The 22,925-nt window shown below is 40.3% G+C and overlaps 1 protein-coding gene across 1 annotated transcript; it reads right to left on the reverse strand.

The window, feature by feature from the left end:
* Positions 1 to 641: 641 nt before the first annotated feature.
* On the reverse strand, positions 642 to 22,354 carry LOC128640790 (putative per-hexamer repeat protein 5). The gene is made up of 4 exons (XM_053693210.1): positions 22,326 to 22,354; positions 20,643 to 20,794; positions 765 to 1,676; positions 642 to 712 (listed from the first exon to the last, which is right to left on the reverse strand). The coding sequence occupies exons 1-4, from the start codon at positions 22,352 to 22,354 to the stop codon at positions 642 to 644; spliced, it is 1,164 nt and encodes a 387-aa protein (XP_053549185.1).
* Positions 22,355 to 22,925: the final 571 nt, after the last annotated feature.

Below are 22,925 nucleotides of genomic sequence, written 5' to 3' on the forward strand. Positions count from 1 at the left end.
GGGCAGTGTGTAATTGTAATTGGCTTTTGCATCTTTACATTTTAAACCTTGCACTGTATAAAAACCCTGTGTATTGACCATTAAATTGAGTTACTCTATACTGCTCTAAACTTGTGTGGTCTTTGTGTGAGAGGGAAGAGCTTCTCTCACTACAGCTTAATCACTATGGATAGGGCTACTAGCGATCCCAAAATCAGGAACGTCGGTCCCTGGAGGTCTCTGGTGGCACTTGGAGAAGGATGTGCAGCACAACAGGACTGCGCTGGACCTCACCTCAAGGTTCAAGCTCCCAGGTTTTGTCAGAAAGATAAAAAAAAGTAAACTGTCCCTAGATGTTTCATAGTGGCTCCGGTTTACAGATTTGCATTGTAGGGATAAGAGGTCAGACCAAACAACTGTAACTCTAATCTGCAATTTTTTAAAACTCATATACCTCTATTTACAAAGCACATTAGTAAACTTTGTGATTGCAACATTAAAACGACTTTAACAGTGATTGTTCTGCGTGTTATCTTATAATTAATGCTTACCAACAGCTGATTGACCAGATGATACAATTTGTTGCTCAGAGGTTGTAGCTGTTGATCCTGTTCCAGTACTGATATTTCTGGGTGTTGTAATCTTTACAGATGCAGTGCCACTTATGGTTGACGTAGTTGTTCCAGGTGCAGTGCCACTTGTGGTCGTTGTACTTGTTCCAGGTGTGACGCCACTTATAGTTGACATAGTTGTTCCAGATGCAGTGCCACTTGTGGTCGTTGTACTTGTTCCAGGTGTGATGCCACTTATAGTTGACATAGTTGTTCCAGATGCAGTGCCACTTGTGGTCGTTATACTTGTTCCAGGTGTGATATCACTTAAGGTTGACATAGTTGTTCCAGATGCAGTGCCACTTGTGGTCGTTGTACTTGTTCCAGGTGTGACGCCACTTATAGTTGACATAGTTGTTCCAGATGCAGTGCCACTTGTGGTCGTTGTACCAGGTGTGATGCCACTTATAGTTGACATAGTTGTTCCAGATGCAGTGCTACTTGTGGTCGTTGTACCAGGTGTGATGCCACTTATAGTTGACATAGTTGTTCTAGATGCAGTGCCACTTGTGGTCGTTGTACCAGGTGGGATGCCACTTATGGTTGACATAGTTGTTCTAGATGCAGTGCCACTTGTGGTCGTTGTACCAGGTGGGATGCCACTTATGGTTGACATAGTTGTTTCAGATGCAGTGCCACTTGTGGTTGTTCTTGTTCCAGGTGTGATGCCACTTACGGTTGACATAGTTGTTCCAGATGCAGTGCCACTTGTGGTAGTTGAGCCAGGTGTGATGCCACTTATAGTTGACATAGTTGTTCCAGATGCAGTGCCACTTGTGGTTGTTGTACTTGTTCCAGGTGTGATGCCACTTATAGTTGACATAGTTGTTCCAGAGGCAGTGCCACTTGTGGTCGTTGTACCAGGTGTGATGCCACTTATATTTGACATAGTTGTTCCAGATGCAGTGCCACTTGTGGTTGTTGTACTTGTTCCAGGTGTGATGCCACTTATAGTTGACATAGTTGTTCCAGAGGCAGTGCCACTTGTGGTCGTTGTACCAGGTGTGATGCCACTTATAGTTGACATAGTTGTTCCAGGTGTGGTGTCACTTGTGTTTGTGGAAGAATCCGATGTAGTAGATGCAGCTATAGAAATAATTTGGTAAGAAACATAATTTATAACAGTTTATGTTTAAGCAGAGGCAAGAAGCAGATTGGGCTATATACAAAGTGAATGTGCTTTTGACCCAGTGCAGCTTATTTATAGCGTGTAGTGTCAGCCATGTTTGACATTACTGGAACATTAAACTGCACACGTGTATCATTTTATAATACAAAGCAATACTAAAACATGTTAAATAGTTTCTTCTTGTATGAAAAAGGTCAAATTAAAGGGATATGAAACCCCAAACATTTTATTTTGTGATTCAGACAGAACAGACCATTTAAAAAAAGTTCTCAATTTACATCTATGATCAATTTTGCTTTGTTCTCATGATATTCTTTGTAGAAGAGATACCTAGGTAGGTGTCTGGAGCACTATGTGTAAGGGAATAGTGCTGCCATATAGTGCTCCTGCAAATGGATAACATTCTTGCAAAACTGCTGCCATATAGTGCTCCAGACACGTGCACGCTTCTGAGCTTACGTTCTAACAAAGGATACCAAGAGAACAAAAAAATGATAAAAATTGCATGCAGGGTTTCTTGTCCCTTTAAAACTGAATTATGAGACTAATGGGCCATAGGAAGAAGGTAACTGGCCGATAAAGAACAGACTCGCAGCCTTATTGGTGGGCAGTGACAAGCCTCACAAGCATAACAATAAAAATATTTTTTTCAGCACAGGAACAATTTAAGTTTATAAAACAAGGAACTATAATGCAGGTTAAAGGGACACTAAACCCACATTTTTGTCTTTAATGATTCAGATAAAGCAGCAATTTTAAGCAACTTTCTAATTTACTCCTATTGTCAAATATTCTTCGTTCTCTTGCTATCTTTCGGCTAGATTACCAGTCTTGCATTATGAGTAAAAAAGCAGCGTTACGGCTCATAACGCTGCTTTTTCACTACCGCTGCTATTACGAGTCTTGCAGATTTAGGGGCACCGCACACTTTTTTGGCCTTACCGCAAATCAACTTACGCAATTTTTCTATGGGACTTTCATAGCGCCGGTATTACGAGTCTGTCCTGGGAGGCCAAAAAGTGAGCGGTACAGCCTATCCCATCAAGATTCGTACCGCATTTTAAAGTCAGTAGTTATGAGTTTTACACTACAACGCTGTAGCATAAAACTCATAACTAAAGTGCTAAAAAGTACACTAACACCCATAAACTACCTATTAACCCCTAAACCGAGGCCCTCCCGCATCGCAAACACTAACATAAAATTATTAACCCCTAATCTGCCGCTCCGGACATAGCCGCCACTATAATAAACATATTAACACATAAACCGCCACACTCCCGCCTCGCAAACACTAGTTAAATATTATTAACCCCTAATCTGCTGTCCCCAACGTCGCTGCCACTATTTTAAATTTATTAACCCCTAAATCTAAGTCTAACCCTAACACCCCCTAACTTAAATATAATTAAAATATAAATAACAATTCCTATAATTACCTAAATAATTCCTATTTAAAACTAAATACTTACCTATAAAATAAACCCTAAGCTAGATACAATATAACTAATAGTTACATTGTATCTAGCTTAGGTTTTATTTTTATTTTACAGTTTGTATTTATTTTAACTAGGTAGAATAGTTACTAAATAGTTATTAACTATTTAATAACTACCTAGCTAAAATAAATACAAATTGACCCGTAAAATAAAACCTAACCTGTCTTAAACTAACACCTAACCTAACCCTACAATTAAATAAATTCCCTAAATTAAATACAATTAACTAAATTCAAAACAATTAGCTAAATTACTAAAAACAAACACTAAATTACAGAAAATAAAAAACAAATTACAAGATCTTTATACTAATTACACCTAATCTAATAGCCCTATCAAAATAAAAAAGCCCACCCAAAATAAAAAAAACCCTAGCCTAAACTAAACTACCAATAGCCCTTAAAAGGGCTATTTTGCCCCAAAGAAATCAGCTCTTTTACCTGCAAAAAAAAAATACAAACAACCCCCCAACAGTAAAACCCACCACCCACACAACCAACCCCCCAAATAAAACCCTAACTAAAAAAACCTAAGCTCCCCATTGCCCTGAAAAGGGCATTTGGATGGGCATTGCCCTTAAAAAGGCATTTAGCTCTATTGCGGCCCAAAGCCCTGACCTAAAAATAAAACCCACCCAATACACCCTTAAAAAATCCTAACACTAACCCCCGAAGATCCGCTTACCGGGAGAAGTCTTCATCCAAGCAGCATGATATCCTCAACGAAACTGGTAGAAGTGGTCCTCCAGACGGGCAGAAGTGGTCCTCCAGACGGGCAGAAGTCTTCATCCAGACGGCAGATGGCATCTTCTATTTTCATCCTTCCAATGCGGAGCGGTTCCATCTTCAAGACATCCGGCACGGAGCATCCTCTTCAATCAACGGCTTCTTCTGGAATGAATGTTTCTTTAAGTGACGTCATCCAATATGGCGTCCCTTAGATTCCGATTGGCTGATAGAATTCTATCAGCCAATCGGAATTAAGGTTGAAAAAATCCAATCAGCCAATAGGATTGAGCTCGCATTCCATTGGCTGATAGAATTTTATCAGCCAATCGGAATCTAAGGGACGCAATCTTGGATGACGTAATTTAAAGGAACCTTCATTCAGCAAGAAGCCGTCGATTGAAGAGGATGCTCCGCGCTGGATGTCTTGAAGATAGAGCCGCTCCGCGTCGGAAGGATGAAGATAGAAGATGCCATCTGGATGAAGACTTCTGCCCATCTGGATGACCACTTCTGCCCGTCTGGAGGACCACTTCTGCTGGCTTCGTTGAGGACATCTTGCCGCTTGGATGAAGACTTCTCCCGGTAAGTGGATCTTCGGAGGTTAGTGTTAGGATTTTTGAAGGGTGTATTGGGTGGGTTTTATTTTTAGGTTAAGGCTTTAGGCCGCAATAGAGCTAAATGCCCTTTTAAGGGCGATGCCCATCCAAATGCCCTTTTCAGGGCAATGGGGAGCTTAGGTTTTTTTAGTTAGAGTTTTGTTGGGGGGTTGGTTGTGTGGGTGGTGTGTTTTACTGTTGAGGGGGTTGTTTGTATTTTTTTTTACAGGTAAAAGAGCTGATTTCTTTGGGGAAATGCCCCGCAAAAGGCCCTTTTAAGGGCTATTGGTAGTTTAGCTTAGGCTAGGTTTTTTTATTTTGGGTGGGCTTTTTTATTTTGATAGGGCTATTAGATTATGTATAATTAGTTTAGAGATCTTGTCATTTGTTTTTTATTTTCTGTAATTTAGTGTTTTTTTTGTAATTTAGCTAATTGTTTTGAATTTAGTTAATTGCTATTAATTTAGGGAATTTAATTAATTGTAGGGTTAGGTTAGGTGTTAGTGTAAGACAGGTTAGGTTTTATTTTACAGGTCAGTTTGTATTTATTTTAGCTAGGTAGTTATTAAATAGTTAATAACTATTTAGTTACAATAAATACAAACTTGCCTGTAAAATAAAAATAAACCCTAAGCTAGCTACAATGTAACTATTAGTTATATTGTAGCAAGCTTAGGGTTTATTTTATAGGTAAGTATTTAGTTTAAAAAAAGAATTATTTAGTTATTAATAGTAAGTTTTATTTAGATTTCTTTTAATTATATTTAAGTTAGGGGGTGTTAGGGTTAGACTTAGGTTTAGGGGTTAATAAATATAATATAGTGGCGGCGACGTTGGGGGCGGCAGATTAGGGGTTAATAATTGTAGGTAGGTGGCGGCGACGTTGGGGATGGCAGATTAGGGGTTAATAATATTTAACTAGTGTTTGTGATGCGGGAGTGTGGCGGTTTAGGGGTTAATATGTTTATTATAGTGGCGGCGACGTTAGGGGCGGGAGATTAGGGGTAAATAAGTGTAGGTAGGTTGCAGCGACATTGGGGGCGGGAGATTAGGGGTTAATAAATATAATGTAGGTGGCGGCGATGTTGGGGGCAGCAGATTAGGGGTTCATAGGTATAATGTAGGTGGCGGCGGTGTCCGGAGCGGCAGATTAGGGATTAATAAGTATAATGTAGGTGTCTGTGATGTCAGGGGCGGCAGATTAGGGGTTAATAAGTGTAAGATTAGGGGTGTTTAGACTCGGGGTTCATGTTAGGGTGTTAGGTGTAAACATAAATTTTGTTTCCCCATAGGAATCAATGGGGCTGCGTTACTGAGCTTTACGCTGCTTTTTTGCAGGTGTTAGACTTTTTCTCAGCCAGCTCTCCCCATTGATGTCTATGGGGAAATTGTGCACGAGCACGTACAACCAGCTCACCGCTGACTTAAGCAGCGCTGGTATTGGAGTGCGGTATGTAGCACAATTTTGCTCTACGCTCACTTCTTGCCTTTTAACGCCAGGTTTGTAAAAACCTGTAATACCAGCGCTGTAGGGAAGTGAGCGGTAACAATAATGTGCAAGTTAGTACCGCACCCCTCATACCGCAAAACTCGTAATCTGGCCGTTTATTTTTGAAAAAACAGGAATTTAAATTTAGGAGCCCATTCTTGGTTCAGAACCTAGGTTACGCTTGCTTATTGGTGACTAAATGTACCCACCAATCAGCAAATGCTATCCATGGTGCTAAACTTAAAATGGGCTGGCTCCTAAACTTTACATTCCTGCTTTTTAAATAAAAATAGCAAGAGAACAAAGAAAAATTGATAATAGGAGTAAATTAGAAAGTTGCTTAAAATGGCATGTTTTATTTGAATCATTAAAGACAAAATATTGGGTTTAGTATCCCTTTAATTTGCATAAATTATTAAATACTTAAAATGTTTAATTCAGGAAAAGCATTCAGATTAAAAAAAAAATAGCGTTCCAATTAATGCCTTTTATTAAGTGTACGTCTTTCTCTTCTTTGTTGAAACTTAGTGCCTTGCCATGAGAGCATATTAATGTAGGCTCAGGAGCATGCATGTGTTGTAAGCACTATGAGGGATATTTATCAAAGCCTCAACTTTGTTGCATTCGCCGGCACCAATACGCTCGCCTAACATTGCGGCCGCGTATCTCCCTACGCTCTTCTTAGTTATGAAAAAAGCCGGCAAAAAGTATGGGGCGATGAGCATCGGACTGCTGTTAACTAGCAGTCATCGATCTCACATCTATTCGGCTTTTTCCAAACATTATTTATACCCTGTCACTAAACGCCGCCACTATACTAAAATGTTTAACCCCTATCCCGCCGCTCCCCAACCCTGCCACAACCTAAATACATTTCTCCAACATTGGTGTGTCCGGTCCACGGCGTCATCCATTACTTGTGGGAAATGTTCTCCCCCACAGGGAAAGGCAAGGAGAGCACACAGCAAGAGCTGTCCATATAGCTCCCCCTTTGGCTCCGCCCCCAGTCATTCTCCTTGCCGCTCTGAACAAGTAGCATCTACCACGGGGATGGCGAGGAGTTTGTGGTGTTAGTTGTAGTTTTTTATTCTTCTATCAAGAGTTTGTTATTTTAAAATAGTGCTGGCTTGTACTATTTACTCTATAACAGAAAAGTGATGAAGATTTCTGTTTAAGAGGGCTATGATTTTAGCACAAGTAACTAAAATCCATTACTGTTACCACACAGGACTGTTGAAACTAGAGAACTTCAGTTGGGGGTAACAGTTTGCAGACTCATCTGCTTCAGGTATGACTAGTCTCCTTCTAACAACACAGGCTAATGCTAGATGACAGTCATTTTTCCCCTCAGGGGAAACGGTAAGCCATTTTTCTTTCACCTCAGCAAAAAAGATAACAGGCTTCCCCTTTTTGTTTTTTATGCTGGTAGACACTGTTAGGGGCTAAATCGATTGGTTTTTATTACAATATTATACCATTTGAAATATTTTATAAGCTCACATACACTTGGGAACGTTTTTTATTGATCTGGCTTGTTTTAGACACCTAAATCTAGTCAGGAAGGCCCCTTCACTCTAGTGTGCTGAGGGAGGAAGCCTCATTTTGGCACTTCAGCTGTGTAGTTGAATTTCAAGGCAGTGCATGCAGATTCATGTGAGAGGGTCCTGTGGTTCAGAAAGTGACTCCAAAAGGCTTTTTTCTGTGAATGGTGACCCCTAAGGAAGGTAAAAAGCTGCAGCAAGGCTGTAGCTGGGATTGTGGTGTGTAAAAACGGTTAAATCCAACAATTAGCTCCGGTTTGCTTGTTTTAAGAGCTAGAGTCTCCATATTTGCTGTGCAATAATTTCTAAGCATTAAGACACTGGGGTCCAAATTTCAGAAAAATCGGATATTGCCTTCATAGTTTTTTTAACATTCAGAAATATATGTGTCATTTTATTATTTAAAGAGACAGTAACGTTTTTGTTTAAAATCGTTTTTATTGCATTGTTTGCCTGCCTAAATCTGTTTAACATGTCTGTTCCATCAGATAACCTATGTTCTGTGTGTATAGAGACAAATGTGGTTCCCCCTTCGAGTGTTTGTGATAATTGCGCCATAGCGTCCAAACAAAATCAGGACAGCTCTGTTATTTTTCATAATGTTACCCAAGATGATTTATCTAATGAAGGTAGTGGGGATAGCTCTACATCCTCTCCTTCTGTGTCTACACCAGCTTTGCCCGCGCAGGCGACACCTAGCGCGCCAGTGCTTATTTCTATGCAACAATTATCAGCAGTAGTGGATAATTCTATAGCAAATCTTTTATCCAAACTGCCAGTTTTTCAGAGAAAGCGTGATTGTTCAGTTTTAAATACAGATAAAAAGGATGAACAATCAGATGCTGACGATGCCTTATCTATTTTACCCTCACATCAATCGGAATTGGCTGTGAGGGAAGGGCTGTCTGAGGGTGAAATTTCAGACTCAGGAAAAATTTCTCAACAGGCAGAACCTGATCTAGTGGCATTTAAGTTTAAGCTAGAACATCTCCGCGCTTTGCTTAAGGAGGTATTAGCTACTCTGGATGACTGTGATTCCATGGTAGTACCAGAGAAGTTGTGCAAATTGGACACATTTTTAGAGGTCCCAGTGCACGACGACGCTTTTCCAATATCTAAGAGGGTAGCGAACATAGTGGAAAAGGAGTGGGAGAAGCCAGGTGTACCCTTTGCCCCACCTCCTATATTTAAGAAAATGTTTCCCATAGTAGACCCTAGAAGGGATGCATGGCAAACGGTCCCGAAGGTTGAGGGAGCTGTTTCAACACTAGCGAAGCGCACAACTATTCCTATAGAGGACAGCTGCGCTTTCAAAGATCCTATTGATAAAAAATTGGAAGGATTGCTTAAAAAGATTTTTGTTCAGCAAGGGTTCATCCTTCAACCAGCTACGTGTGTTACCACTTCAGCTGCGTCCTTTTGGTTCGAAGAACTAGAAAGGTCGCTCCAGAAAGAGACTTCCTATGAAGAAGTCATGGACAGAATTCACGCATTAAAGTTAGCTAATTCCTTTATATTGGATGCCGCCTTTCAAATAACGAAATTGGCGGCGAAAAACTCAGGTTTTGCTATAGTAGCGCGGAGGGCGCTTTGGCTAAAATCCTGGTCGGCAGATGTGTCGTCCAAGACTAAGTTACTGAATATTCCTTTCAAGGGTAAGACCCTTTTTGGGCCGGAATTGAAGGAAATTATTTCAGACATCACTGGGGGTAAGGGCCATGCCCTCCCACAGGATAGGCCTTTTAATGCTAAGAAAAAGTCTAATTTTCGTTCCTTTCGCAATTTCAGGAACGGACCGGCTAATAACTCCACTGCCGCTAGACAAGAAGGTAACGCGGCCCAGCCCAAACCCGCTTGGAAGCCCATGCAAGGCTGGAACAAGGGTAAACAAACCAAGAAACCTGCTGCTGCTACCAAGACAGCATGAAGGGGTAGCCCCCGATCCGGGACCGGATCTGGTAGGGGGCAGACTATCTCTCTTCGCTCAGGCTTGGGCAAGAGATGTTCTGGATCCCTGGGCACTAGAGATAGTTTCCAAGGGATACCTGTTAGAATTCAAGAGACTTCCTCAAAAGGGAAGGTTCCACCTGTCTCGCTTATCTTCAGACCAGATAAAGAAACAGGCATTCTTACATTGTGTAAGAGACCTATCAAAGATGGGAGTGATAAACCCAGTCCCCTCCGGGGAACAAGGTCTAGGGTTTTACTCAAACCTGTTTGTGGTTCCCAAAAAAGAGGGAACTTTCAGGCCAATTCTGGATTTAAAGATATTAAACAAGTTCCTCAGAGTTCCATCCTTCAAGATGGAAACCATTCGGACAATCTTACCAACAATCCAGCAGGGTCAATTTTTGACTACCGTGGATCTAAAGGATGCGTATCTGCATATCCCAATCCACAAATCTCATCATCAGTTCCTGAGGTTCGCCTTTCTGGACAAACATTACCAGTTTATGGCTCTTCCATTCGGTTTAGCCACCGCTCCCAGAATTTTCACAAAGGTGCTAGGGTCCCTTCTAGCGGTCCTAAGACTGAGGGGCATCGCTGTAGCACCTTATCTAGACGACATCCTAATCCAAGCGTCGTCTCTTTCCAAAGCGAGGGCTCATACAGACATTGTGTTGGCTTTTCTCAGATCTCACGGGTGGAAAGTGAACATAGAAAAAAGTTCACTGTCACCGTCCACAAGGGTTCCTTTTCTGGGAACAATAATAGATTCTGTGGAAATGAAGATCTTTCTCACAGACGTCAGAAAGACAAAACTTCTAAAAGCTTGTCGAGTTCTTCACTCTATTCCTCAACCCTCCATAGCTCAATGCATGGAAGTAATAGGACTAATGGTCGCAGCAATGGATGTGGTTCCTTTTGCTCGAATTCATCTAAGACCATTACAGCTGTGCATGCTCAATCAGTGGAATGGGGACTATACAGACTTGTCTCCCCAAATTCAAGTAGACCAGGTAACCAGGGACTCACTTCTCTGGTGGTTGACCCAGGATCACCTGTCTCAGGGAATGAGTTTCCGCAGACCGGAGTGGGTCATCGTCACGACCGACGCCAGCCTCTTGGGGTGGGGTGCGGTCTGGGACTCTCTGAAAGCTCAGGGCCTATGGTCGCGGGAAGAGTCGCTTCTCCCGATAAACATTTTGGAACTAAGAGCTATATTCAATGCGCTCCTGGCTTGGCCTCAGCTAGTGGAAGCCAGGTTCATAAGATTTCAGTCGGACAACATAACGACTGTTGCGTACATCAATCATTAGGGGGGAACAAAGAGTTCCCTAGCGATGAAGGAAGTAACCAACATAATCCAATGGGCAGAGAATCACTCCTGCCATCTATCTGCTATTCACATCCCAGGAGTAGACAACTGGGAGGCGGACTATTTGAGTCGTCAGACTTTCCATCTGGGGGAGTGGGAACTCCATCCGGAGGTCTTTGCTCAGTTAACCCAATTATGGGGCATTCCAGACATGGATCTAATGGCGTCCCGTCAGAACTTCAAGATTCCTTGCTACGGGTCCAGATCCAGGGATCCCAAGGTGACTCTAGTGGATGCATTAGTGGCGCCTTGGTCGTTCAACCTAGCATATGTGTTTCCACCGTTTCCTCTCCTCCCCAGGCTCATAGCCAGGATCAAACAGGAGAAGGCCTCGGTGATTCTGATAGCTCCTGCGTGGCCACGCAGGACTTGGTATGCAGACCTGGTGAATATGTCATCGGCTCCACCATGGAAGCTACCTTTGAGACAGGACCTTCTAGTACAAGGTCCATTCGAACATCCCAATCTAGTTTCTCTGCAGCTGACTGCTTGGAAATTGAACGCTTGATTTTATCCAAGCGTGGGTTTTCAAATTCTGTGATTGATACTCTGGTCCAAGCCAGAAAACCTGTGACTAGAAAGATTTACCATAAAATATGGAAAAAATATATCTGTTGGTGTGAATCCAAAGGATTCTCCTGGAGTAAGATTAAAATTCCAAAGATTCTCTCCTTTCTCCAAGAAGGTTTGGATAAAGGATTGTCAGCTAGTTCTCTAAAAGGACAGATTTCTGCATTATCCGTCTTGTTGCACAAACGACTGGCAGCTTTGCCAGATGTACAAGTTTTTTGTTCAGGCTTTGGTTAGAATCAAGCCTGTTTACAGACCCATGACTCCTCCTTGGAGTCTAAATTTAGTTCTTTCAGTTCTTCAAGGGGTTCCGTTTGAACCTTTACATTCCATAGATATTAAGTTACTATCTTGGAAAGTTCTGTTTTTGGTTGCTATTTCTTCTGCTAGAAGAGTTTCTGAATTATCTGCTTTGCAGTGTGATCCACCCTATCTGGTGTTCCATTCAGATAAGGTTGTTTTGCGTACTAAGCCTGGTTTTCTTCCAAAAGTTGTTTCCAACAAGAACATCAACCAGGAAATAGTTGTTCCTTCTTTGTGTCCGAATCCAGTTTCAAAGAAGGAACGTTTATTACACAATTTAGATGTTGTTCGTGCTTTAAAGTTCTATTTAGAAGCAACAAAAGATTTTAGACAAACCTCATCCTTGTTTGTCGTTTACTCTGGTAAGAGGAAAGGTCAAAAAGCTACTGCTACCTCTCTCTCTTTCTGGCTGAAAAGCATTATCCGCTTGGCTTATGAGACTGCCGGACGGCAGCCTCCTGACCGTATCACAGCTCACTCTACTAGGGCTGTGGCTTCCACATGGGCCTATAAGAACGAGGCTTCTGTTGACCAGATATGTAAGGCAGCGACTTGGTCTTCTCTGCACACTTTTGCCAAATTCTACAAATTTGATATTTTTGCTTCTTCGGAGGCTGTTTTTGGGAGAAAGGTTTTGCAAGCCGTGGTGCCTTCTGTTTAGGTAACCTGATTTGCTCCCTCCCTTCATCCGTGTCCTAAAGCTTTGGTATTGGTTCCCACAAGTAATGGATGACGCCGTGGACCGGACACACCAATGTTGGAGAAAACAGAATTTATGCTTACCTGATAAATTACTTTCTCCAACGGTGTGTCCGGTCCACGGCCCGCCCTGGTTTTTTTTTTTTTTTTAATCAGGTTGAAATTTTTTTCTTTATACACTACAGTCACCACGGCACCCTATAGTTTCTCCTTTTTCTCATAACCGTCGGTCGAATGACTGGGGGGCGGAGCCAGAGGGGGAGCTATATGGACAGCTCTTGCTGTGTGCTCTCCTTGCCTTTCCCTGTGGGGGAGAACATTTCCCACAAGTAATGGATGACGCCGTGGACCGGACACACCGTTGGAGAAAGTATTTTATCAGGTAAGCATAAATTCTGTTTTTTTAACCCCTATCCCGCCGCTCCCTGACCCCGCCGCAACCTAAATAAACGTATTAACCCCTAAACCTCTGGCCTCCCATATCACTACCACTAACTAAACCTATTAACCCCTAAACCGTCAGCCCCCCACATTGCCAAAAAATAAATTAAGCTATTAAGCCCTATACCTAACAACCCGCTAACTTTAAATTAAAATTACAACATTCCTATCTTCAAATAAATTTAAACTTAGCTGTAGAATTAAAATAAACTTTTTTAAAATATTAATTAATCTACCTTAACTATTATACTACAATTAAATTAAACTACCAATTAAATTAACTAAATTACATATTAAAAAACCCTAACCCTACTCAAATTATTTAAATATACTATTAAACGTTATTAAAAGTACTAAATTACAGCTGAAAAAAAAAAAGTTACAAAAACTAAAAACTAAATTACGAAAAATAAAAAAACACATTATCAAAAATAAAAAAGAATTACACCTAATCTAATAGCCCTATCAAAATAAAAAGCCCCCCCAAAAATAAAAAAAATCCTAGCCTACAATAAACTACCAATGGCCCTTAGGCCTTTTGTTGAGAATTGCCCCAAAGAAATCAGCTCTTTTACTTGTAAAAAAAAATACAAACATCCCCCCAACAGTAAAACCCACCACCCAACCAACCCCCCCCCCCAAATAAAATCTAAAGTAACCTAAGCTCCCCATTGCCCTGAAAAGTGCATTTGTATGGGCATTGCCCTTAAAAGGGCATTTAGCTATTTTACATGCCCAGACCCTAATCTAAAAATAAAACCCACCCAAAAAACCCTTAAATAAACCTAACACTAACCCCCGACTATCCATTTACAGTTATTGAAGTCCCGCTTGAAGGATCCATCCAGCCGGCAAGAAGTCTTCATCCAGGCGGCCTCTTTGATCTTCATCCAGTCGGTGAAGTCCTCAACCAGGCAGCAAGAAGTCTTCATCCAGACGGCATCTTCTATCTTCATCCATCCGGCCACTTTCTCCTTCAATGCACATTACGTCATCTACAGCTTCGCATCCTGAAGAAATCTGGTGCGGAGCATCCTCTTCATACGTTTGCCGTCGTAAACTGGAACCTCAATGCAAGTGACGTCATCCAAGATGGCGCCCCTTGCATTCCTATTGGCTGAACGATTTCAATCAGCCAATAGGATTAGAGCTGCAAAAATACTGTTGGCTGTTCCAATCAGCCAATAGGATTTGAGCAGTTCTCATACTATTGGCTGTTCCAATCAGCCAATAGGATTGAGCTCTCATCCTGTTGGCTGATTGGAACAGCCAATAGAATGAGAGCTGCTCAAATCCTATTGGCTGATTGGAACAGCCAATAGGATTTTAGCAGCTCTAATCCTATTGGCTGGATGGATCCTTCAAGCAGGACTTCAATAACTGTAAGTGGATCGTCGGGGGTTAGTGTTAGGTTTATTTAAAGTTTTTTTGGGTGGGTTTTATTTTTAGATTAGGGTCTAGGCATGTGAAAGAGCTAAATGCCCTTTTAAGGGCAATGCCCATACAAATGCCCTTTTCAGGGCAATGGGGAGCTTAGGTTATTTTAGATATTTTTTTTTTATTGGGGGAGGTTGGTTTGTTGGGTGGTGGGTTTTACTGTTGGGGGTGTTTGTATTTTTTATTACAAGTAAAAGAGCTGATTTCTTTGGGGCAATGCCCTACAAAAGGCCCGTTTAATGGTCATTGGTAGTTTTTTTTGATAGGGCTATTAGATTAGGTGTAATTCTTTTTTATTTTTGATAATGTGTTTTTTTAATTTTTCGTAATTTTTTCCCCCTGTAATTTAGAACTTTGTAATAAGGTTTAATAGTATATTTAAATAATTTGAGTAGGGTTAGGACTTTTTAATATGTAATTTAGTTAATTTAATTGGTAGTTTAATTTAATTTTAGTATTATTTAGGTTGCGGCGATGTTAGGGGTGTTTAGACTCAGGGTTTATGTTAGGGTGTTAGGCGTAAACGTAACTTGTTTTCTACCGTATAAATCAATGGGATATCTGGCAGCATCGAACATAAGCTTTCGCTGCTTTCAGACTCCTATTGATTTCTGTGGCATCCGCGGCCTCCAGGATGGCGGATTGAAAACCAGGTATGCTGGGCTGGAATAGCCACGAGCGTACCTGTTAACTATTTGGTAAATGGGAAAAAGTGTCAGATAGAGCCGAATGTGTATTCAGAACATCTGTAATGATGTAAGCATCGATATGCATCGGATTGAGACTGGTGGATCGTAGGGTTACGTCACAAATTTCAACATTTGACGGTCTGTAGGCTTTGATAACTAGGACGGATCAAGCTTGCAACAACTACGCTGCGTAATTCTGGCGTATTTGCGGTTGAGGCTTTGATAAATATCCCCCTATATGGCAACAGTGCTTGCAACAATGTTTGAAACAATATTATAGATATAGGGGCCGAATTATCAAGCTCCGAATGGGCTTGATGCCCCTGTTTCCGCGTGAGCCTTCAGGCTCACCGGAAACAGTAGTTATGAAGCAGCGGTCTAAAGACCACTGCTTCATAACTTGTCCATCTGCTCTGAGGCTGCTGACATCAATCCACCCGATCCTGCTTGTGGCCAAATGGCAGCAAATCTGCAGGGGGAGGCATTGCACAAGCAGTTCACAAGAACTGCTTGTGTAAAGATAAATGCAGACAGCGTATGCTGTCGGCATTTATCGATGTGCGGCAGACATGATATACTACATCGTATCATGTCCATCTGCACTTTAATAAATCGGCCCCATAGTGATCAAAACACATGAACACTCCTGAGCCTACCTCAGTATTCTTGCATGGAAAGAAGCTAGGTTTCATCCAAGGATTCCAACAGAACGAGGTAAATTTGATAATAGGGTTAAATACAAACATTTTTTTAAATTTGTAGCTGAAAATTTTAAACTGAATCATGAAAGTTTCATTTTCACTGTTGTGTGTCTTTAAAGGGATAGTAAAGTCAAAATCAATTAAACTAAGTTGCTTAGTTCTCTTGGTATGATTTGTTAAAAAGCATACCTAGGTGGACTCAGTAGCAGCAATGCATTACTAGAAGCTAACTGCTGATTGTTGGCTGCATATAAATACCTATTTCATTGGCTCACATGATGAGTTCAGCTAGCTCCCAGTAGTGCATTGCTGCTCCTTTAACAAAGGATACCAAGAGAATGAAGCAAATTTGATCACAGAATAAAATTGGAAAGTTGTTTAAAATCCTATGCTCTATCTGAATCATGAAAGAAAGAAACAATTGTTTCATCTCCCTTTAATATCATTCTATTAATTCCTGTATCTATATTGTACTAACATCTTCCTTAGAAATGTACAATAAGATGGAAAAACATATTGTTTTATTTAACAAAAGTATTTTTTATGATGCGTAGTTGTAGAAATATGTCAATAAAATGGCAGATTATACATAGAATAAAGTGTAAAATAGTATGATGAGCTTAAACATCTCACTACTGCAAGTCTCAAACTATGCCTAGATTACAAGTGAAGCACAAACATATTAGCGCTATTGAGGGCTAACACTGCTGCTATTCTTATGCTCATATTACAAGTTATAATTAAATGTTAGTACTTGAGTAAAAGCTTCGCTCTAACATCTGGAGGTCAGAGAGTGTGGCCGCTCTAAATCCCTCACCTAATAGACTATGGGGCACAATACAAAACTCAGGTCCTGGCTTTCACTCGAGCGCTAACCCCAAGGTGTGTTAAAAAATAGAAGAATTAGTTTGTTCTAGACACAGTACTAATGTATATACATATATATACGTATATATAGATATTTCTGCATGGGAACCCAGTTGACCGTTTGCTCTGCATTTTTTTTGTATATAGTCTGTTAGTCTGGTGTCTTACGCTGTTGACACTTACCTCCTGCTTTTAGATTTTTTTCTAAATAAACTTAGATATTTTATGGATTGTAGTGCCTGGTCATTTCTTCTTTTGTGTGTGTGTATATATATATATATATATATATATATATACTGTATATATATAACAAAAATGCTGCAGGTAGGCACTCACCGTTTTATCAAAAGTAATCTTTAATTACACTTGAACGTTTTCAGGGTCAGCCCCGTCCTCAGACATACACCGAAAACGTTCACGTGTAATTAAAGATTACTTTTGATAAAACGGTGAGTGCCTACCTGCAGCATTTTTGTTATATGAAGATTTTTGAAGTGCACCCTGAAGGTTGTTCTTTTTGCAGTGAGTGCTTAACCCTTTTGGACTTTATAAATATATATATATATATATATATATATATATATAAACTAGAACATGACATTTATACAACTTTTCAATTTACTTTAGTACAGGCACTCTATGGAAGCAGAGTTTGCTATTATGTATAACTATGTATAACATTGTTTCAAAGACTGTTGCAAATACTGTTGCCAGATGGCTAATGACACGTGCACACTCTAGAGCTCACATATGATTACTCTTTAACAAAGGATACTAAAAGAACTAAGCACTAAGCAAAACTAAAAATGAAAGTAAAATGGAAAGTTATTTAAAATTGCATGCTCTACCCGAAATATGGATGTTTAATTTTGACTTTACTGCCCCTTTAATAATAAAGTGTGTTAACAGCAGTTTAAAGAGATATGGTATATGACAATATGTTTGACTGGGAAGGGCCCAAAGATATATAAATATGCTTGTGTGTATTTCTATATGTGTATGTATTGTTTTGTATGTATGTGGGCAGGGGCGGGATGTAAGGGGCCCCCAATACTAATAGTCACAGTTGTCAAATGAGCTAGAGCCGAGGTGACAGTTGAGCTGGGAGGGACTTGGCGGCAGCAGGCAGGAAACATTTAGGGCCAGATTACAAGTGGCGCAGTATTTAACGCTTCCGCTAGATGTAAGCGTTTTGCGCGTGTCAGGTAGCACTCGTATTACAAGTTTTAAGTAAATAGTTTTCGCTCACATGCTAACTCGATGCATGTAAGAAGCCAAACTTGGAATATGGCGCATGCAATAATGTATTCCCCCATAGAAGTCTATTTCACATTTCAATGTTCTTCACATAGCAGAAATATGTTCTATTTATTCATATATATATATACACACACACATATATATGGTATTTTGGTAAAATATTTATCTATACCTATATATATATATAAGAAGTAAGTGAGTTGAATCCAGCACCTTGTTTTTTACATGGACTATATATATATATATATATATATATATATATATATATAAAATTATATATGGGTATAGCTATATACAGATATTTAAAATAGGAATATAAATGCATAGAACATATTCTGCTAAGTCCAGAACATTGGAATGGGACATGTTTACAGTAAATACATAGTATAACACTTTATTAAATATAAATATTGCATAAATATGTTTTTATATGTTTTAATCTACTTAAGTGCAAAGGTTAAGTACAGTAAGGGAAAAATGTATTTGATCCCCTGCTGATTTCGTACGATTGCCCACTGACAAATAAATGATCAGTCTATAATTTTAATGGTAGGTTTATTTGAACAGTGAGAGACAGAATAACAACAAAAATTCAGAAAAAAACGCATTTCAAAAACTTTATAAATTGATTTGCATTTTGATAAATGAAATAAGTATTTGATCCCTTTGCAAAACATGACTTAGTAGTTGAAGGCAAAACCCTTGTTGGCAATCACAGAGGTCAGATGTTTCTTGTAGTTGGCCACCAGGTTTGCACACATATCAGGAAGGATTTTGTCCCACTCCTCTTTGCAGATCCTCTCCAAGTCCTTAAGGTTTCGAGGCTGATGTTTGGCAACTTGAACCTTTAGCTCCCTCCACAGATTTTCTATGGGATTAAGGTCTAGAGACTGGCTAGGCCACTCCAGGACCTTAATGTGCTTCTTCTTGAGCCACTCCTTTGTTGCCTTGGCCGTGTGTTTTGGGTCATTGTCATTCTGAAATACCCATACACAACACATTTTCAATGCTCTGGCTGAGGGAAGGAGCTTCTCACTCAAGATTTGACATTACATGGCCCCGTCCATCGTCCCTTTGATGCGGTGAAGTTGTCCTGTTCACTTAGCAGAACCCCCCCCCCAAAGCATAATGTTTCCACCTCCATGTTTGACGGTGGGGATGGTGTTCTTGGGGTCATAGGCAGCATTCCTCCTCCTCCAAACACGGCGAGTTGAGTTGATGCCATAGAGCTCGATTTTGGTCTCATCTGACCACAACACTTTCACCCAGTTCTCCTCTGAATCATTCAGATGTTCATTGCAAACTTCAGACTGGCCTGTACATGTGCTATTTTGAGCAGGGGGACCTTGCGGGAGCTGCAGGATTTCAGTCCTTCGCGGCGTAGTGTGTTACCAATTGTTTTCTTGGTGACTATGGTCCCAGCTGCTTTACAATTATTGACAAGATCCTCCCGTGTAGTTCTGGGCTGATTCCTCACAGTTCTCGTCATTGAAACTACACGAGGTGAGATCTTGCATGGAGGCCCTGACCGAGGGAGATTGACAGTTAATTTGTGCTTCTTCCATTTGGGAATAATCACACCAACTGTTGTCACCTTGTCACCTGACATGCTTGGACAGCTCTTTGCTATGGTGGGGAGTTTGGAATCTGATTGATTGATTGCTTCTGTGGACAGGTGTCTTTTATACAGGTAACAAGCTGAGATTAGGAGCACTCCCTTTAAGAGAGTGCTCCTAATCTCAGCTTGTTACCTGTATAAAAGACACCTGGGAGCCAGAAATCATGCTGATTGATAGGGGATCAAATACTTACCGACTGCGTTTTTCTGGATTTTGTTGTTATTCTGTCTCTCACTGTGCAAATAAACCTACCATTTAAATTATAGACTGATAATTTCTTTGTCAGTGGGCAAACATACAAAATCAGCAGGGGATCAGATATTTTTTCCCCCTCAATGTAGATGAAAGTATCTATGTGTTTATTTGTGTATACATGTCTGTAAATACATATATACACATATAAATACAGAGATACATATGTACACACATATAAATACAGAGATACATATGTACACACATATGAATATAAATATATATATATACATACAAATGCATAGTTAGACATGTATATTTATGTATCTCTATGTTAAAGTCCTTTGCAGCCTTGAGATCTCATATTTTTGGGCCCTTACAACTTTTTTGTGCAAAACTTTTTTTTAAATAATTTTTATTAGTGTTATTCTGAGAGTAACTGTACTTTGTAATGTTTTCGTGATGTGTTTTATGCCAATTTTTTATTTCCCAAAACAATTAACCGGTGCTCTAAGGACACGGTAATCATTTTAGCATAAATCCTGATTGCGCTCAAGCAATAGCATTTACTTTCAACTTGTAATACGAGAGGTAAACCCAACGCACGTAACTGTTAACGCAACACTTGTAATCTGATCCTTAGATGGGGACCACACAAAGATTAGCTAGAGCAGCTGCAGTGCAGACAGCAACGCCAGTGGTTGTGAGCTGGGGCAGGTAGAAAATGATTAGGAGCTAGAGCAGTGCTGACTGTTGTTGTAAGCAGTTAAGGGTTAGCAGAGGGGGTACCTAAGTGGGGGCCCTATCCCTGGGAGGTCTGTTGCTCTGTAGTGTGGGGTATGGCCCAGGCGGGTGGGGGTATGGGGGAAGGGTCTGAGGTTTTTGGGGCCCATGAGTATGCAGACCTAAAATAAAAATTAACAGTACACCGTCCCTTTAACTGAAAACAGTGATATTCTGTCATATCACTTACCTCCTGATCGTATACTCGCAGCTTCCAGCTTCAGGTCAGCAAGAGAAAAATTTGATAAACTCATAGCTTGATAAAATATGTCCATAACTTCTTCATTAGAAGGGACCGGATCAGAGAAGAACAATAGAAGGTAAACAATTAACGACCCTGCCCTGTCAGAAGAAGAAAAATACATAATTACACTGATAAGGTGCAGTTTTATTCACACAAAAAATATGTTTGAGTTAATAAAGCAAAAATAACAAATAATGACATCAGTGGTATATTAGGCACTGGGATGTCTACCATCCCTGCAAATTCCTCATATTTGCTTCATATGGCTCTCACTACCAGAGGTCAAAAGTATATGGACTTCTCCAGACTGGCTCCCATCTTGTGGAACTTTCTGCCTCGCTCCTCAAGACTCTCAACTAAAAACTCTACTGTTCAGGGATGCATACAACCTACACTAACCTTTCTTTATACCAGTTCCTCTCCTCCAATGCTATCCCCTGAACCCCTTTTAGCATGTATGCCTAAGAGTCCAGCTGTTCGTAGATCACCTTCTTAAGAGCTGACAACAACAGTGCGACTCTTGGTAGGGCCCTCTACCCATGTGATGCCTATAATTGTTTTGTTGTACTCTGCCTTTGTTTATAGCGCTGCAGAATCTGTTGGTACTCTACAAATAACCAATAATAATAATAATAATAATACTGGAGGAGTCATGTGTGCAGCTTATCAACCAGGGATCATAGATTTGTAATAAAATGTAAAAATAAAACATTAGAGAGCATAGAGTACAAGGCAACTACCCTTAAAAAACGCATGGACTTTTTAAAAAATATTTATTTTAAATATGTTTTAATTATTCACCCTTTGTTGACCACCCTTCTGCAAAGTGACTTTTTTTTCTTTCACCCCTTAACTCAATCAGATGTAGATGCATTATACATAACCCAAAAAGTCTTGGTTGTCAATTGACACCTGAGACTTGCTATTTGTGGGCATCAGGCATCTGCCTTCATATGGCACGATGATTGCTCCTTTATCATATGAAGGCAGATTTCCAGATTGTTACAGACAGTGATACTGTGTGTGTCACTGTCTGTAACGATCATCCGTTGGTGACAGTGGGAGGGAAGGTGGGAGGCAGGTGGGCGGCTCAGCGGAGGAGGGAGTTGGGATGGAGGGGCAGGAACCTATGATGCAGAAAATATATTGTGAAGGGATGAGAGAGAGGGAAGGATGGGGCTCTACACTACAGAAAAAGGGGAATCAGGGTGAGGGTACCCTACATAATGATTGTGGGGAGGGGGGAGGTGGTAATGGCCCCTACACTACAGCAAAAATATTACTAAATAAAATAAATAAAAATTAAATAAAATAAAAAAATAAAAGATGGCTGCCACTAGTGGGAGGAGGGAAAGCTATTTGGGAGAAATCATACAGGTGGAATGGTTGAGGAGGGATTCCTACACTGCAAAAAATAATAATACCAAAGTTGTGGTGAGGAGTGTGTGTGAGGGGGAGAGCTGTCTAGAAGGAATAAGGTTGAAATCAAGGAGGTGGGAGGTGTCAGGTGGGAGGGCAATATCCATACACTTCAATACTATTACCCTTACCAGCTAACTAATTAACCCCTTCACTGCCGGGAATTTCAGAAGTGTGGTTGCCAGGTGCAATTAGCAACCTTCTAATTACCAAAAAGCAATGGCAAAGTCATCATTCATGTCTGCTACTTCAGAACAAAGTATCCCAGAGAAGCTTTTACAGCCATTTGTGTTATGACTGCACAAGCGGTATGAAAATAATTTTAGTGAGAAACGCAGATTGTGAAAAAGTTAATTTTTTTTATATGATTGCATTTGGTGGAAAAATGTTGGCATGGAATATACCAAATTGGGCATGGATCAATATTGTGGGTTGGCTACTTAAAGGGACATAATACTCATATGCTAAATCACTTGAAACTAATGCAGTATAACTGTATAAAGCTGACAGGAAAATATCACCTGAACATCTCTATGTAAAAAAGGAAGATATTTTACCTCGCAATCTCCTCAGCTCAGCAGAGTAAGTTTTGTGTAAAAAGTTATACTCGGCTGCTCCCAGCTGCAGGTAAAAAATTAAAAAAAAATGAAGAAATTAACTGCAGCCAATCAGCATCAGCAGTGCTGAGGTCATGAACTCTTTTGCTGTGATCTCATGAGATTTGACTTAACTCTCATGAGATTTCATAGTAAGCTTCCTTTACCTGATTGGTGAAATAATATGAGAGTGCACGAGGCTCATCCCCTAAGC

Source organism: Bombina bombina, chromosome 10 (assembly GCF_027579735.1).
Source record: "Bombina bombina isolate aBomBom1 chromosome 10, aBomBom1.pri, whole genome shotgun sequence".
Lineage (NCBI taxonomy): Eukaryota > Metazoa > Chordata > Amphibia > Anura > Bombinatoridae > Bombina > Bombina bombina.